At 31.7% G+C, this 15,376-nt stretch overlaps 1 protein-coding gene across 4 annotated transcripts; it reads left to right on the top strand.

Moving 5' to 3' along the window:
• Window positions 1–12,090: 12,090 nt before the first annotated feature.
• On the top strand, window positions 12,091–15,161 carry LOC107951381 (metal tolerance protein 1). Of its 4 annotated transcripts, none has more exons than XM_041086242.1 (4): window positions 12,101–12,144; window positions 12,385–12,461; window positions 12,651–12,711; window positions 13,834–15,161. In XM_041086242.1, exon 4 carries the CDS (start codon window positions 13,834–13,836, stop codon window positions 15,097–15,099), a length of 1,266 nt encoding a protein of 421 aa, XP_040942176.1. In that variant the 5' UTR covers window positions 12,101–12,144; window positions 12,385–12,461; window positions 12,651–12,711; the 3' UTR covers window positions 15,100–15,161. The 4 variants fall into 4 exon arrangements, with proteins under 4 accessions (XP_016741910.1, XP_040942176.1, XP_040942178.1 ...); XM_041086244.1 differs by lacking the exon at window positions 12,101–12,144 and adding an exon at window positions 12,164–12,328 and having other exon boundaries at window positions 12,434–12,461; XM_016886421.2 differs by lacking the exon at window positions 12,385–12,461 and having other exon boundaries at window positions 12,091–12,328.
• Window positions 15,162–15,376: the final 215 nt, after the last annotated feature.

Raw genomic sequence — 15,376 nt, 5'->3', positions numbered from 1 at the left:
AGGACTATGATTTGATTATTGATTACCATCCGGGTAAGGCTAATGTTGTAGCTGATGCTTTGAGCCGGAAATCTCTGTTTGCTTTACGAGCTATGAATACCCGGCTATCATTGACTGATGATGGTTCAATCCTAGCTGAATTGAGAGCTAAACCGACATTTTTACAGCAAATATGTGAAGCTCAGAAGAATGATGAGAAGTTACAGGTTAAATGGGCACAGTGTGAGTCAGGTAATGATTCTGAATTTCAGATTGGTTCTGATGATTGTTTATTATTCAGAGGTAGGGTATGTGTACCTCAGAATTCAGAGCTCATACAAAAGATTCTACGCGAGGCCCACAGTAGTACTATGTCTGTACATCCGGGGAGTAATAAAATGTATAATGATCTGAAAAAGATGTACTGGTGGTCGGGAATGAAACGTGATATCTCTAAGTTTGTATCAAGGTGTTTAATATGTCAACAAGTTAAAGCTGAACATCAGGTACCTTCGGGGTTACTTCAGCCAATTACTATACCGGAATGGAAATGAGAAAGAATCACTATAGATTTTGTATCGGGGCTACCTTTGTCTCCGAGGAAAAAAGATGCTATTTGGGTGATTGTAGACCGATTGACAAAGTTAGCTCACTTTATTCCGGTACGTATGGATTATTCTTTAGATAAACTAGCTGAACTGTACATATCTGAGATTGTCAGGTTACATGGAGTGCCTGTCTCCATTATATCAGATAGAGATCCCTGATTTACGTCTCGTTTCTGGGACAAATTGCAAGAAGCCTTGGGTACTCAGTTGTATTTCAGCACTGCATTTCATCCTCAGACAGATGGTCAATCTGAGCGTGTAATTCAAGTATTGGAAGATATGCTCCGATGTTGTATACTAGAGTTTGAAGGTAATTGGGAGAGGTATCTACCTTTGATTGAATTTGCTTACAATAACAGTTATCAGTCTAGTATTAAAATGGCTCCGTATGAAGCTTTGTATGGTAGAAAATGTAGAACACCGTTATATTGGACAGAGCTCAGTGAAAGGAAGATACATGGGGTTGATTTGATCCGGGAAACAGAAGAAAAAGTAAAGGTTATTCGAGATAGTCTAAAAGCAGCTTCCGATCGTCAAAAATCATATGCCGACCTTAAGCGAAAAGAGATTAAATTTCAAGTCGGTGACAAGGTATTTCTGAAAGTGTCTCCTTGGAAGAAAGTTCTTCGATTCGGTCGAAAGGGTAAATTGAGTCCAAGATTTATCGGGCCCTATGAAATCATAGAAAGAATTGGACCGGTCGCTTATTGATTGGCATTACCACCGGAACTTGATAGAATCCATAATGTTTTTCATGTATCTATGTTATGACGATATCGATCAGATCCTTCACATGTTATTTCTCCGACAGAAGTAGAGATTCAACCGGATATGACTTACAGTGAAGAACCGGTCAAGATATTGGCACGGGAGACAAAAGAGCTTAGAAATAAAAAGATAAATTTGGTAAAAGTATTGTGGCAAAAGCACGGGATTGAGGAAGCAACATGGGAACCGGAGGAGGCAATGAGGAAACAATACCCAAACCTCTTTACTGGTAAGATTTTCGAGGACGAAAATCCTTAAATGGGGGGAGAGTTGTAATGGCGTAAATTCAATGTTATCGGAACAGTGGTTTCGTAACCACAAATCCGATTTAAAGAGAAATTTATTTCAATATTTTTGCTTGAAATTTTATATGATAGGAAAATCGTATGAAAATATTGATAGGAAAATTTTATCAATTTAGTGATTAGTTAGAAAAAGAAATTATTGAAGAAATTGGGTAAAATAAGGTATCGGGACCTCTATCTCGTAAAACTGAGTCAAAAATAATTTTATAAATATTTATGAAATGTTATTAATGTGGTATTAAAATTTCGTTAGGAAATTTTAATGTTTGAGTAGTCAATTAAATGAAAAGGACTGAATTGTAATAGGTGTAAAAGTTGCTAGAGTGATTAAATAGCTTATTAGTCTAATGAGAAAGGATATAAAAGGCAATTAGACCCAAAATTTATTTGAGCTGGACGGCAAGGGTATGAAATCAGCAGAAAAATTGATAAATTAAGGGTAAATTTGGAATATTGCAAAATTAACTAAATAAAACTAGGACTAAATAGGAAATATCTAGATTTCTCTTCATTTCTCTTCAATTCCAGCAGCTAAAAACACCATAGGAGGGTTCTCTAAGCTGGTATTTCATAATTTTTGCACCAAGTGAGTTAATCCTTGCCTTTTTCTTGTAATTTTTGTGTTTCTAAGACTTTTACAACTAGATCCTACTATTAAATTCATTAGTTTTTGATTTCATGGATGAAATTTAAAGTCACCATGGTTGAGTGCTGTAAGTTTATGATGAAATAGAATGAAATTAAAGCTTTAATTTGTTTATGAGATGATTTTATTAGGCAATTTCAATTGAAATTGATTTTTGGGACCTAATTGTGAAAATGTTTGGAATTAAAGTCTATTGCTGAAATTCTGATTCCTAAAGGTTGTAAACTAGTTTAAGGTGATAGAATAAAATGTTAATTGAGAAAAATCAGCTCAATTGAGAGGCTAATTGAGTAGGGACGAAATTATCATTTATTAAAAGCTTAGGGGAAAAATGGTAATAAACAGCTTGCACTAAAACAGTTTGGACAGCAGCAGTAGACTAACTTTGAAAAATCACCAAAAATTTTAGGAATCAAATTATAATATGAAAAAAATATGGAATTAAATCTTATTGAGTGTAGTTTCTCATAGAAGAAATATTGTAAGCAATGGATTTGTAAATTTTGAGATATAATGAATTTTGTGAGACAAGGTCAGAATGAATTCGGGTTCCCCTGTTCTGACTTTGAAAAATTATAAAAAATTGAATAAAAATAATTATGGACTTAAATTTATATGTATAGAATTCTGAATGAGTCTATTTTTAATAGAAACAAACAATAACATCATTTTAATTCTGTATAAAGAGATAATTTATTTTTAGTGAAGAAGGGTCAGAACTGTTAGAGAACAGAACAGGGGTGACTTTGAAGAATAAACTTTACTGATTGGATAAACCAAAAATTCTTAAAATTTTATGGTAAAAATATATATGAGTCTAGTTTAATGGAAAATTAACGGATCTTAATTTGGAGTTCCTTAGCTCAATTTATAAATAATTTAGTGACTATGACTCAAGTAGACAGCTTTGAATGAACTATAAATAATAGTTGAATTATAGAGAATGTTGCATATGAACATGAAATGTATTAAATTGATAATTAAATTTATTTATTTAGATCTAGAAGATTCAAATACGAAGCTAGATCGAGGAAAGGAAAAAGTTCGGGATTAATAGATTTTTACTGTTTACAAACAAGTATCAAGGTAAGTTCATGTAACTTGAATTATATTCTTAAATGCTTGAATGCATGTTTTTGATATGAATATGATTTGAATGTTCATTGTATGAAAATTTATGAAACATTGATATATTTGATAAAATGGGAAGAAATCCCGTTTGAATGAAAGAAAAATTCGATGGATCTCTGAAAAGGAATTGACAGTAAAAAGGATCTAGCCCGGACGGCTGATCCTATCCTGATATAGCCCTCCCGAAGAATATGTGTAAAATGGATTTAGCCCGGACGGGTAATCCGAATTAGGGTCTGAATTTAGCCTGGACTGGTAATTCAGATCCAAGCTCATTAGAGTAATTGTCGTTGCAGGGGATTTAGCCTGGACTGGTAATCCCGACAATACTCTATGAGTTTATATTGCAAGGGATTTAGCCTGGACTGGTAATCCCGCTGCAAGGTTGAGGTTCGCGGGAGTGTGCTCTCTGAAATGGAAATGTGCGCACATGAATATGAATTGACAGACCCGGAATTGTACACTAAAAGTGTACCTCTGAAAATCTATCGAAATTCGGATAAATTCAACGGGATAAATATGAAAAATAATAAGGGAATGAAAATCATGGTATTGATGAGTACATCAACCATGGTATATATATATTATTGATACATGGAAATTATTGTACTAACTTGAATGTTGAGTTTGTGCATGTTAGGGTAATAATGCATTGAATGGATATATGAATGTTTATTATATTGTATTGAAAATATTAGGTAAGTATAATTCTTGTTACATGAGCTTACTAAGCACAAAGTGCTTACCCCGTTTCCTTTTTCCCTGTTTTGTAGTGTTAAGAGCTCGGAGGTCGGATTTGGTCGGAGACACATCACACTGTCAACCTCAGGATTTCGGTATATAAAGAAACTTTATTTTAGAAATCAATGGCATGTATAAGCTAACAAAGTAAATGTTAACGTGAAATGAATGTAAAGTTAGCCATTAGTATGGTTAACAAACCTGGTTATAGATATGTGATGACGTTATCTTATATAAATGCATGAATCTATCATGAAAATATGTTGAATTGAAAAAAAAAATAATTCGTAAACTCCGGTAATGCCTCGTACCCTATTCCGGCAATGAATACAGGTAGGGGTATTACATATAGGTTTTAAAATTAGGGATTTGATAAAAAAATTTAGGAGAACCTTAATACTCATGGGTGGCAAGGTCAATTTAAATTTTCATTTATTTTTGTTAGATTAATATGTACATTTTTTAAAATTTTACACAGAACTCTACATTCATTGATGCCGAGTTCTGTTTAAATTAACTGTTAATGTTTTAAAAGAGAACTCGACACATGTTAGTGTCGAAATGTAGTAATCATTCTAAAATAATTACCTTGATTTCGACGGGGTACGAAAAACTTGGTAACGCAGTAAACATCACTAAACTCAGTCTCGAGCTCAAAAATTTTTTCTAAGAAATAATTTTTGTAAAATAAAAATTAATAAAGAGATAATGTAATTTTCAACTCTTAATCTTGACAACTAAATCATCTTTGGTACATATACTATTTTGGCTACTCTAATACATGAAGTTAACAACTTTTATTATTTGAGTCCTTAAATTTAGATTCTATAAATATACTGATACGACGCTCTAAGATTGTGCTATATTACGGTTTAAAACTTAAAATATTTATATTTATTTTAGATTTCTATTTTTTTCAAAATTTAATAAGTAATATATATTTCAATATCTGAGAAACCAGACAAATTTGGTAATCATATTCAGCATTGTCGCACCTACCAATGTTAAACAGTAACATATTTGTCAGCTGCCGTATTGGGTTCCAAAATTGGATAAAAAATGTTAAAGGAACTAAGAAATTTCAAAGTCTTTAAGCAGCAGCCACATCCATCGAGATATTGACTATTATCATAAGAACTGCCATATAAAGAGGACCATTAGACACGTGGAGAATGTGATAAAATAAAAAAGGACCATTTTTTTTCCAAAAAGAACAAAAAAAACAATTTCCAATGCGAGACAGCACTATGCCATGGCTTGTGATGTGTGACTTTGCCACCTACCATTTCCACCATGTTTCGGTCATATCGTATCTTATCTTCATTTTGTTTTTATACTTTGAGATAGAGTTTTTTAAAAGAAGAAAGTGGAAATTCTGAAATTCCCTATTTGAATTTGAAAGTTTCTATCATGAAATCATGACCATATTAGATTACAGTGCTGATTTAAATTTCCATACTTCTTTCATTATGTCTTTGATATTTTCCAGTTGGTTTAATCTTGCACTAAATTCTTGTGCAAATTTTAAATTAAAAAATTTTAATCTTTTATTTTTTTTTAAAAAATTAATCTTTTTACTTATTTAATTTAAAAATTAATAATATTTTTCACCATATTTTTTTTTAATTTAAGAAAAGTTACTCAACAATTTATAAATTGAATTGTAGTCCTAAAATATGGGGCGTTATACTTTTTCACTTAAATATTTTATTTTTAATTCTAGTAATTAATGTAAAATAATATTATACTTTTTCACTTAAATATTTTATTTTTAATTCTAGTAATTAATGCAAAATAATATGTGTTTGTTATGTGTAGGCTTTATTCAGTTTTTTTTGTTTAAATTGATTTGATTTTGTTTGATTTTTCATGTGTTGCATTTTGTATCGATTGAATTTTATATTATAATTGGTTGAATATATATTATTTTTGTAATCTGTAAAATTTTTAAAAATTATTATTGTTAATAATTTTTTAATTAAAAAGAGACAAAACAAGGAAAAAAAAAGAGAAGAGGAGGGGTAAAAGTGTTAAGGCATAAAGATAAACTTAATTTTTAACGTTTACTTCTTTTGTCAATATAACCTTAAAGATAGTGGCTTGATACACGTCTTGGAGCCTTATCCTATTTCTTCTTTTTCTATTCGAGTTTCGTTCGTGTGTTCGAGATTTTCCTTATCGAAGATTTGTACTAACAATTTTAAGGTTATATTTCATAATGACTGCCACAATACATAAAAGTGGAACATTAAGGGAGTTGGCTTCCAATTTTGTCAAACTTGATCGGTTTGATGGTGGCAATTTCAGACGAAGGCAGAAAAAGATGCACTTCTTATTATCAACTTTGAAGGTTGCCTATGTTTTGAATACTCCAAGACCTGAAAAGAATGAAAACGAATCTGCTGCAACCCGAGAAAGGCAAAAATGAGACAATGCTGATTATATGTGCATGGGCCACATATTGAATGGTTTATTTGATGGTTTGTTTGACACATACCAAAACGAGGTCACCACTAAAGAATTATGGGGAAAATTGGAGGCAAGATACATGACCGAATATGCTACAAGTAAGAAATTTCTTATCAGTCGTTTCAATAGTTATCAAATGGTTGATGGTAGTTCTGTTATGGAACAATTATGTGATATTGAAAAGATGTTGAATCAATTTAAGCAATATGATATGAAAATGGATGAAATGATTGTTGTATCCTTCATAATAGAAAAACTTCCTCAATCTAGGAAAGACTTTAAAAGAAGTCTAAAATATAAGAAAGAGGAAATATCTGTTGAGGTTTTGGCAAATCATCTTTGTATTGAAAAAGAATATCGAAAGTAAGATCGGAACCTAAATTCTAAAAATGCAAAAGTGTATGTTATGGAGGAAGTACAAACTACTAAACCATTCAAGAGAAAGTTCAAACAGATTGATAGAGCACCTAAGTTCAAAAAGAAACAAAAGGGCTTATGCTATCATTGTGGTAAGCCGGGACATTTAAAAAATGAATGTTGATTTTTAAAGAAGAAATCTTCTAAGGCTGATAATAACAAAAAGTTTGTTGTAATGATATCTGAAATTAATATGGCACAAGATGATAATGCATGGTGGATTGATATCAGAGCAACCAAACATGTGTGCAAAGACAAAAGCATGTTCACAAAGTTCACATAATGTGAAAATGACAATGTATTGTGCATGGGAAAATTTTCCATCGCAAAAATCAAAGAAAAAGAATCTGTTGAACTATAATTCACTTCTAGAAAAGTTTTAACCTTGAATGATGTACTTTATGTACCAAAAGTTAGGAAGAATTTAATGTTAGAAAAAATTTAGTGTCTAGAAGTCTATTGAATAAGTTTGGTTTCAAACTTGTTTTTTAGGCAGATAAGTTTATTTTGTCTATGGGAGGAATTTTTGTAGAGAAATGATATATGTATGATAGCATGTTCAAACTCAATATTATTATTAAGAACAAAAATATTATTTCTACTTATATGGTTGAATCTTCTTGTTTATGGCATTATATATTAGGCCATTTGAATTATAGAAAATTAAATGACATGTATAAGTTAGATCTAATTCCTATTTTTAATAATAATATTGAAAAATGCAATACATGTATTTGACTAAAATTACAAGAAACCCTTTTCCCTAAGGTTAAAAGGAAAACAAAATTGTTTGATTTAATACATAGTGATTTACGTGATATACATAATACTCCTACATAAGGTGGAAAGAAAATTTTATTACTTTTATTGATAATTGTTCTAAATTTTGCTATGTATATTTATTGCATTCCAAACATGAAGCGCTTGATAAATTTGAAGTTTATAAATCTGAAGTTGAACTTTAGTGTGAATCATTTATCAAGTGCTTAACATCGGATAAAGGTGGAAAATACTATAATCTAAATTATTTCGAATCTACTGGAATTGTCTATCAAGTTTCAACCCCTTACACACCATAGCAAAACGATGTAGCTGAAAGGAAAAATAGAGTCTTGACTGAAATGGTAAATTCAATGTTATCATATTAAGGTCTTGGATAATGTTTTTGGGGAGAAACTGTTCTAACAGCTTGTTATATATTGAATAGAGTTCCTAATAAGGAAACTAAAATAACCCCCTATAAACCATGGAAGAAAAGGAAACCAAACCTTAACTATTTGAAGGTTTGGGGCTGTAAAGCTATTGTCAAAGTTCCAACACCTAAACGTAAAAATTTAGATGAAAGAGGAATTGAATGCATATTTATAGGATATGCACATAATAGCAAGGCATATAGGTTCATGGTAATTGAACCAAATGATTCAATTTCAATTAATATTGTTATTGAATCAAGAGATGCTATTTTTTATGAAAATAGATTTAATTCTATTTCAAGACAATTACAGCCACAACAATTGATTCATTCTTCAAATGAAAATCAGATTTCATTGGAACAAATTGATAATAATGATGAATCTTGTCATGAATTAAGAAGAAGTAAGAGGATTAAAAAGGTTAAATATTTTGGCTCAGATTTCATTATGTTTCATTTAGAAGGAAAAGGTGAAAGTATATGCAATAAGAAATTGTTATAATACAAACCTAATCCTATTACATTTGAAGGGGCAATGAAATCTCAAGACTCTACATTTTGGGAAGCAACAAATGATGAGATGGATTCAATAATGGGAAATCAAACTTGGATCTTAGTTGATCTTCCACCGAGTTCCAAACCAATAGGTTGTAAATGGATATTTAAAAAGAAAATGAAGGTCGATGGAACTATTGATTAATTTAAAACAAGGTATGTAGCCAAAGGTTTTACACAAAAACAATGTATTGATTACTTTGATACCTATGCTCCAGTAGCAAGAATTGCTACAATTAGACTCTTAATATCACTTACCTCTATATATAATTCGGTTGTTCACCAAATGGATGTTAAAACTGTATTTTTCAATGGTGAATTGGAAGAGGAAGTGTGCATGGAGCAACCGGAAGGATTTGTTGTTCTAGGACAGGAGCATAAAGTATGTAAGCTTGTTAAATCTTTATATGGACTTAAAAAAGCACCAAAACAATAGCACCAAAATTTTGATGAGGTTGTTTTAGCTAATGACTATAAAATAAATGAATCTGATTAGTGTATATATAACAAATTCGAAAATGGAAAAGGTGTCATAATTTGCTTATATGTAAACGACTTTCTCATTTTTGGCACGGATTTGGAACAAATAGAAAACTCAAAGAAATTTTTGTCAAACAACTTTGCTATGAAGGATATGGGTGTAGCAGATGTTATTCTTGGGATTAAAATAACCCAAGATGAAAGCACTATAACTTTATCACAATCACATTACATTGAAAATGTGCTTAAAAAGTTTGATCTTTTCAACTGTATATCAGTATCTACACCCATAGATCCTCAAATAAAATTAGTATCTAATGCTGGTAGGAAAATTGATCAATTGAAATATGCAAGTCTAATTGGTTGTCTTATGTACATAATGACTTGTACAAGACCAGATATTGCTTATGCTGTTAGAAATTTGAGTAGGTACACAAGTAACCCAAGTAGTTTGCATTGGCAAGCTTTGAATAGAGTACTTAGGTACTTAAAGAAATCTATTAACTATGGATTGTGTTATAATGGATATCGTCCAGTTTTAGAAGGGTATTCAGATGCTAGTTGGATTACAAGTTTGGAAGATCATGCATATACTAGTGGATGGATCTTCATTATTAGTGGATGAGCCATTTCTTAGGGTTTCTAGAAACAAACATGTATTACTGATTTTATCATGGCAGCAGAATTTATTGCATTAGCCGCTGCATCTAAAGAAATAGAATGGTTAAGAAATTTGTCTTATGATGTACCTTTATGGCCTAAGCCAATTTCACCTATTTCTATCCGTTGTGATAGTGAAGCTACTCTAGCAAAGACATATAGCCAAGTATATAATGGAAAGTCTAGACACATTGGATTAAGATATAGCTATGTCCGACAATTAATCTTTGATAGAGTGATTACTATTAATTATGTGAGGTCAAATGAAAATTTGGCGGATCCTTTGACAAAAAGTCTTGCTAGAGATGTAGTAAAAAAGACCTCAAAAAGGATAAGACTCAAGCCCATTAATTAGAGTCACTCATGATGAAAACTCGACTCAACGCTTGGTATAACGTCAAGTCTTGAGTTCAATGAGACAAAGTACATCATTAGTATGTGACTATTAGCACTATAAATAAACTCATCCTAAGATTAAAGTGCTGGGTACCCGTAATGATAAGGGAAGGATGAGTAATGTGCTCTTAATGGACCCATAACATAAATATGTTAAAGTGTTATAATTACGGGAACGCTCTTGATGGGATCTACTTATGTGAGTAGAAGTGTGGCCGCTTTAGGAGCTCAAGGGCTTGGCTCTGACAACACTCATGAAAAGAAGATACAGATACATGACCATAATAGTGTCTCTAAATACTATGCATTGACTAATGTTGAAATCATTGTGTGAGATGTGTTCAGTTAATCAAATGGAATAGTTGGTTCAAAGCTTAGTCTACCATGCAATTTCGATTAACTTTAACATATTTTCACTAAGTGGAGGTTCAATCGTAAGACACATTCATTTATGCAAATTAATTTTCAAGAATATCAAAATCTAAAATAGTTTGAAAATAGGGGGAGATTGTTGGAACATTTTCAAATATTTATAGTATTCCAATAACTATAAATGAATAAGTGTAATTAAGCAAAAGATAAATATTTTGATCATTGGTTAAAAGTTATATCATTTGATTTTTGAAAAAGAATTCTAACTATTCAAACAATAGTACTTGAATAGTTATAAAATTAAATGAATTATTATTATTATTACTATTATTATTATTTATTTATTCATAAAGACACCTATTGAAAGATGTATCTACGAATAGACATGAAAATTCTAATATATAGGAATGAGATTTCTTTTGGAAATCACAACAATAAGTTCTAAAAGTTCTTTCTATTATTCCTCATTTTCTAATATTATTAGATTGTTCTATAAAGATTTACTATAGAAATTCTTTGTAGAAATTGAATTTCTTGTTATATATTGCTTAGTGCTCAGTGGACTATTATCGTCAGTGCAAAACGCAAATAGTCATTGGCTTCATTACATCCTTAAGGTTAATTTGCTTGAAACTCGTTTGCACACCGAAGATAGGTGAAGGCGAATATAACCTTAAAGATAGTGGCTTGATATATGCTTTGGAGCCTTATCCTATTTCTTCTTTTTCTATTCGGGTTTCGTTCATGTGTTTGAGATTTTCCTAATTGGAGATTTGTACTAACATTTTCTAACTCATTTCGGTATCATCGTGGGTTGTTAGGTTAATGTCGTTAAAAATTTAATATTTTAATAAACATTTATGTTAAAGAAATGATTTGACTCATTTTGAAAAATAAAAAATTAAATTTAACTAAAAAATGACTAAATTAATAAAAATAAAAATATTAAAGGATAAATTTTACAATTATGCCAAGTATTAAATATAAAATTGGAAAGCTCCATCATAAGGAGTTTACCGACTACAAAACAAAAAAGGAAAATAAATCTTTGTACCAAAAAGAAAAAAAAACAAAAAAGGAAAACAAATCTTTGTGCCAAAAATTGCTTCTTGTTTTTTTCAATTCTAAATTAGTATTCAGCTGTTTATGTTCTGTTTGTTTTATTTTTTTTTTAAATTTTAATATGCATCAATTCATTTAGATGTGTATGGTTCTGTTTCGAGTATAAAATTTTGATATTTAAAAACAATTTAATAACTTTTTATTTATTACATTCACATTTAAAAATTAAATCAAATTAGCAATTTAATAATGATATGAATTCCAAAACAAAAAACAATATAAGCCAATAGGAACAAACCCTAAAGGGAGAAGCTATAAAAATAAAACAAAAAATTTGTGAAGCTATAAAGACTGTTCCTACAGGTACTCCAAATTCCGTCTTCAAAATTATACCTATAAATACTTAATTCAGAATTATTAACAATTGCTCCTAGTTTTGAACCAAAAAATAATAGTTCTTCTCTTTTCTTTTTGCTTTCATTGCAATCTGGTGGAGCCACTGCCATTGTTAAAACTCTCACAACCTCAAAGATTACTCCAATCCAAGGTCTTATTTTATTCTCTTTCATTTTCTTACTTTTCAACTTTGTTTTTTTATTGCAGCGAATATCAGGAATCTGGGTTTTTATCTTTTTCTCCCCACTTTTCCCAGATCCTGAAAGAAACCATTTTGATTGAAGGTAACTTTATTCGATTTCTCCAGAAAAAAATAAAAATAAAAATAAAAATTGGTTTTCCCTTAGAAGTTCGAACACCAATATTAAAAACTGTATAAATTTTCTTTTCATGTTTACTCATTCTTTATGTACGCAAAAAAGAAATATATATATGTATAGAAATTTAAATTTGTTTTTCCATATTGCGTTTAGGGATTAGTTTCCAGAAAAGGTTGCAGTAATCCAAAGCAGAAACGAAGAACGACTAAAGAAGGTAATTCTTTTTTCTTTTATTTGATTATTCGATGGTTTCTTTGAAAATTCTTTATTTCCATGCTGTAAATGACTAAATCTTTTTCGTTGAAATTGATTGTGAATGATTATTTTTGGAATTTCTTTTCATCTTTATTTGATCATAGTATTTAAAACTGCTACAATATGGATATATATATATACATGGATACATACAAGTATATATATGGGTGTATTTATGCATGCATGTATATAACACTATTTATTGTAGGCTGCCTTGTGAAGTATTTTTTTTTCTTCTCTTTCAAATAAAATATGGGATGCTATTGTGATGTATGCTGCTGAGTTTGTTTTTGATTCTTCAGTAGAATTTTAGAATCTGAAGACTTGAATAATTCCTCTCTGCCCTCTTATTTTTGTCCCCTTTTTTAATAAAAGAGTTTCAAGGCCTAACATATATGGCTGTCTTATAATTGAAAGGCAAACACTACGCAATATGCAGTTAGATAGAGTTTTAAAGGAACTCAAACATACACTCTAATGCCCTTTAAGTAATCTCCATTATCTTAAATCTTCTGCGTTACGACATAAATCTCCCATCAATGGTGCCCTTTTGCCTAACACCTGCGTCTCTGCAGTTTTCCCTGCAGTCTTTAGTGTTTACAATGACCTGATACTGAAGATGGTATTTTCTTTTTTCTTTTTTTCCATTTCTTGTTTTCTCCTTTGACACAACAAATTACTAGCTACGCTAGCAATTTTTGCCACTTTTCAAGGAAATTCATTTTGAAGCAATTGGGTATGAGAAACATAAGAAAGGATTTAGTAATCTAAGTTTTCTACAGCAATGCATTTTGGTTAAATAAATGGTGAAATGAAACTTCTATTAGGCATCTACATATAGTGGTCAGGGTACCGTTTTGTCATATGGGGAAGCGTGGGAAAGGAGGGCGCTTAAGCATCATGTGCTTGATGAGAGATATGAAGAGTATCTGTGGAAGTGAATATAACGCAGTATTTTGTTGACACAAGACTTAAGCTGTCTTAATTACTTTGATCATTCACCTCTTATTTCGCAATATCTTTCAAGTCATTGTGAATATAATAAATTATTCTCGTTGTGGTTGTTTATACTATTTTTCAGATGGAAGCGCAAAACTCTGAACAAGGACATATAATTGAAGTACATAGAGATGTTCCAGCAGTAGAGACAAGCCTGGGAAGAAATACGATTTGTGGAGGCGCACCATGTGGGTTTAATGATGCTCAAACCAGTTCTAAAGATGCTAAGGAACGTACAGCCTCTATGCGTAAACTTTTGATGGCAGTAGTGCTTTGTGTTGTCTTTATGAGCGTAGAAGTGGTTGGAGGCATTAAAGCCAACAGCCTTGCAATCCTAACTGATGCAGCTCATCTCTTGTCAGATGTTGCAGCATTTGCAATCTCCTTGTTCTCCCTTTGGGCATCGGGGTGGGAGGCAACTCCGCGTCAATCTTATGGATTCTTCAGGATTGAAATTCTTGGTGCCCTTGTGTCCATCCAGATGATATGGCTTCTAGCTGGCATCCTTGTTTATGAAGCCATAGCTAGACTTATCCATGATACTGGTGAAGTTCGAGGCTTTCTCATGTTTGCAGTTTCTGCATTTGGTCTAGTTGTTAATATTGCTATGGCTCTCCTGTTGGGTCACGACCATGGGCATCACCATGGCCATAATCATGGCCATGGTGGGAATGATCATGATCACCACGATCATAGTCATAGCCGTGACCGTGAACCACATAATCATGGATTAAGTATAACTTCTCACCATCACCACCACCACCATGATCATGGCTCGAATTCTAAACTAGATAATGTCCATCATCATCATACACACGAAGCTGACCATCTAGAGCCTTTGCTTAAGAATAGTGAAAAAAAGTCAGAAAGTGGAGCACCTCAGAAGAAGGAACGGAACATCAACGTACAAGGGGCTTATCTTCATGTCTTGGGGGATTCCATTCAGAGTATTGGAGTGATGATTGGTGGAGCAATTATTTGGTACAAGCCTGAGTGGAAAATAATTGATCTGATATGCACCCTTGTGTTCTCCATCATTGTGCTGGGAACAACCATCAGGATGCTACGAAACATTTTGGAAGTTCTTATGGAGAGCACACCCCGAGAAATTGATGCCACAAGGCTAGAGAAGGGTTTATGCGAGATGGATGAGGTTGTCGCCATACATGAACTGCACATTTGGGCTATAACTGTTGGTAAGGTGTTATTAGCTTGCCATGTATTAATTAAGCCTGAAGCTGATGCTGACATGGTATTGAACAAGGTTATAGATTACATCAAGAGAGATTACAATATCAGTCATGTGACTATTCAGATAGAACGCCAGTGTGAATCCATGGCGCAGTAAGTTTTGTAGTTTTACCGTTTTTGGCTTTTGGTATATTTTCAAGATTTCTTCATATTCCTCTATGTTGCTTGTGTTTGCATATCTCCCATCACCTAGCATGTTCATTATACCCATTCCCTTTTGTAGGTAGCCATGCCAAACATATAGAATAGAAACTATCAGGAGTTATGAACTGTTAATTGTAATGGCGAGTGTTACCCTCTTTTTTTCTTTTTAAAATTCCGGTAGCTGAACTGAGAACCTAGTAAATGAAGTGTTTTAAGGACAAATTTATTCA

This window comes from Gossypium hirsutum, chromosome A02, assembly GCF_007990345.1.
Source record: "Gossypium hirsutum isolate 1008001.06 chromosome A02, Gossypium_hirsutum_v2.1, whole genome shotgun sequence".
Classification (NCBI taxonomy): Eukaryota; Viridiplantae; Streptophyta; class Magnoliopsida; order Malvales; family Malvaceae; genus Gossypium; species Gossypium hirsutum.
This window is presented reverse-complemented; position numbering and strand designations above follow the sequence as displayed.

Coding starts and splice junctions, on each gene's coding strand:
- LOC107951381 (XM_016886421.2), top strand. CDS start 13,834: ATGGAAGCGCAAAACTCTGAACAAGGACATATAATTGAAGTACATAGA.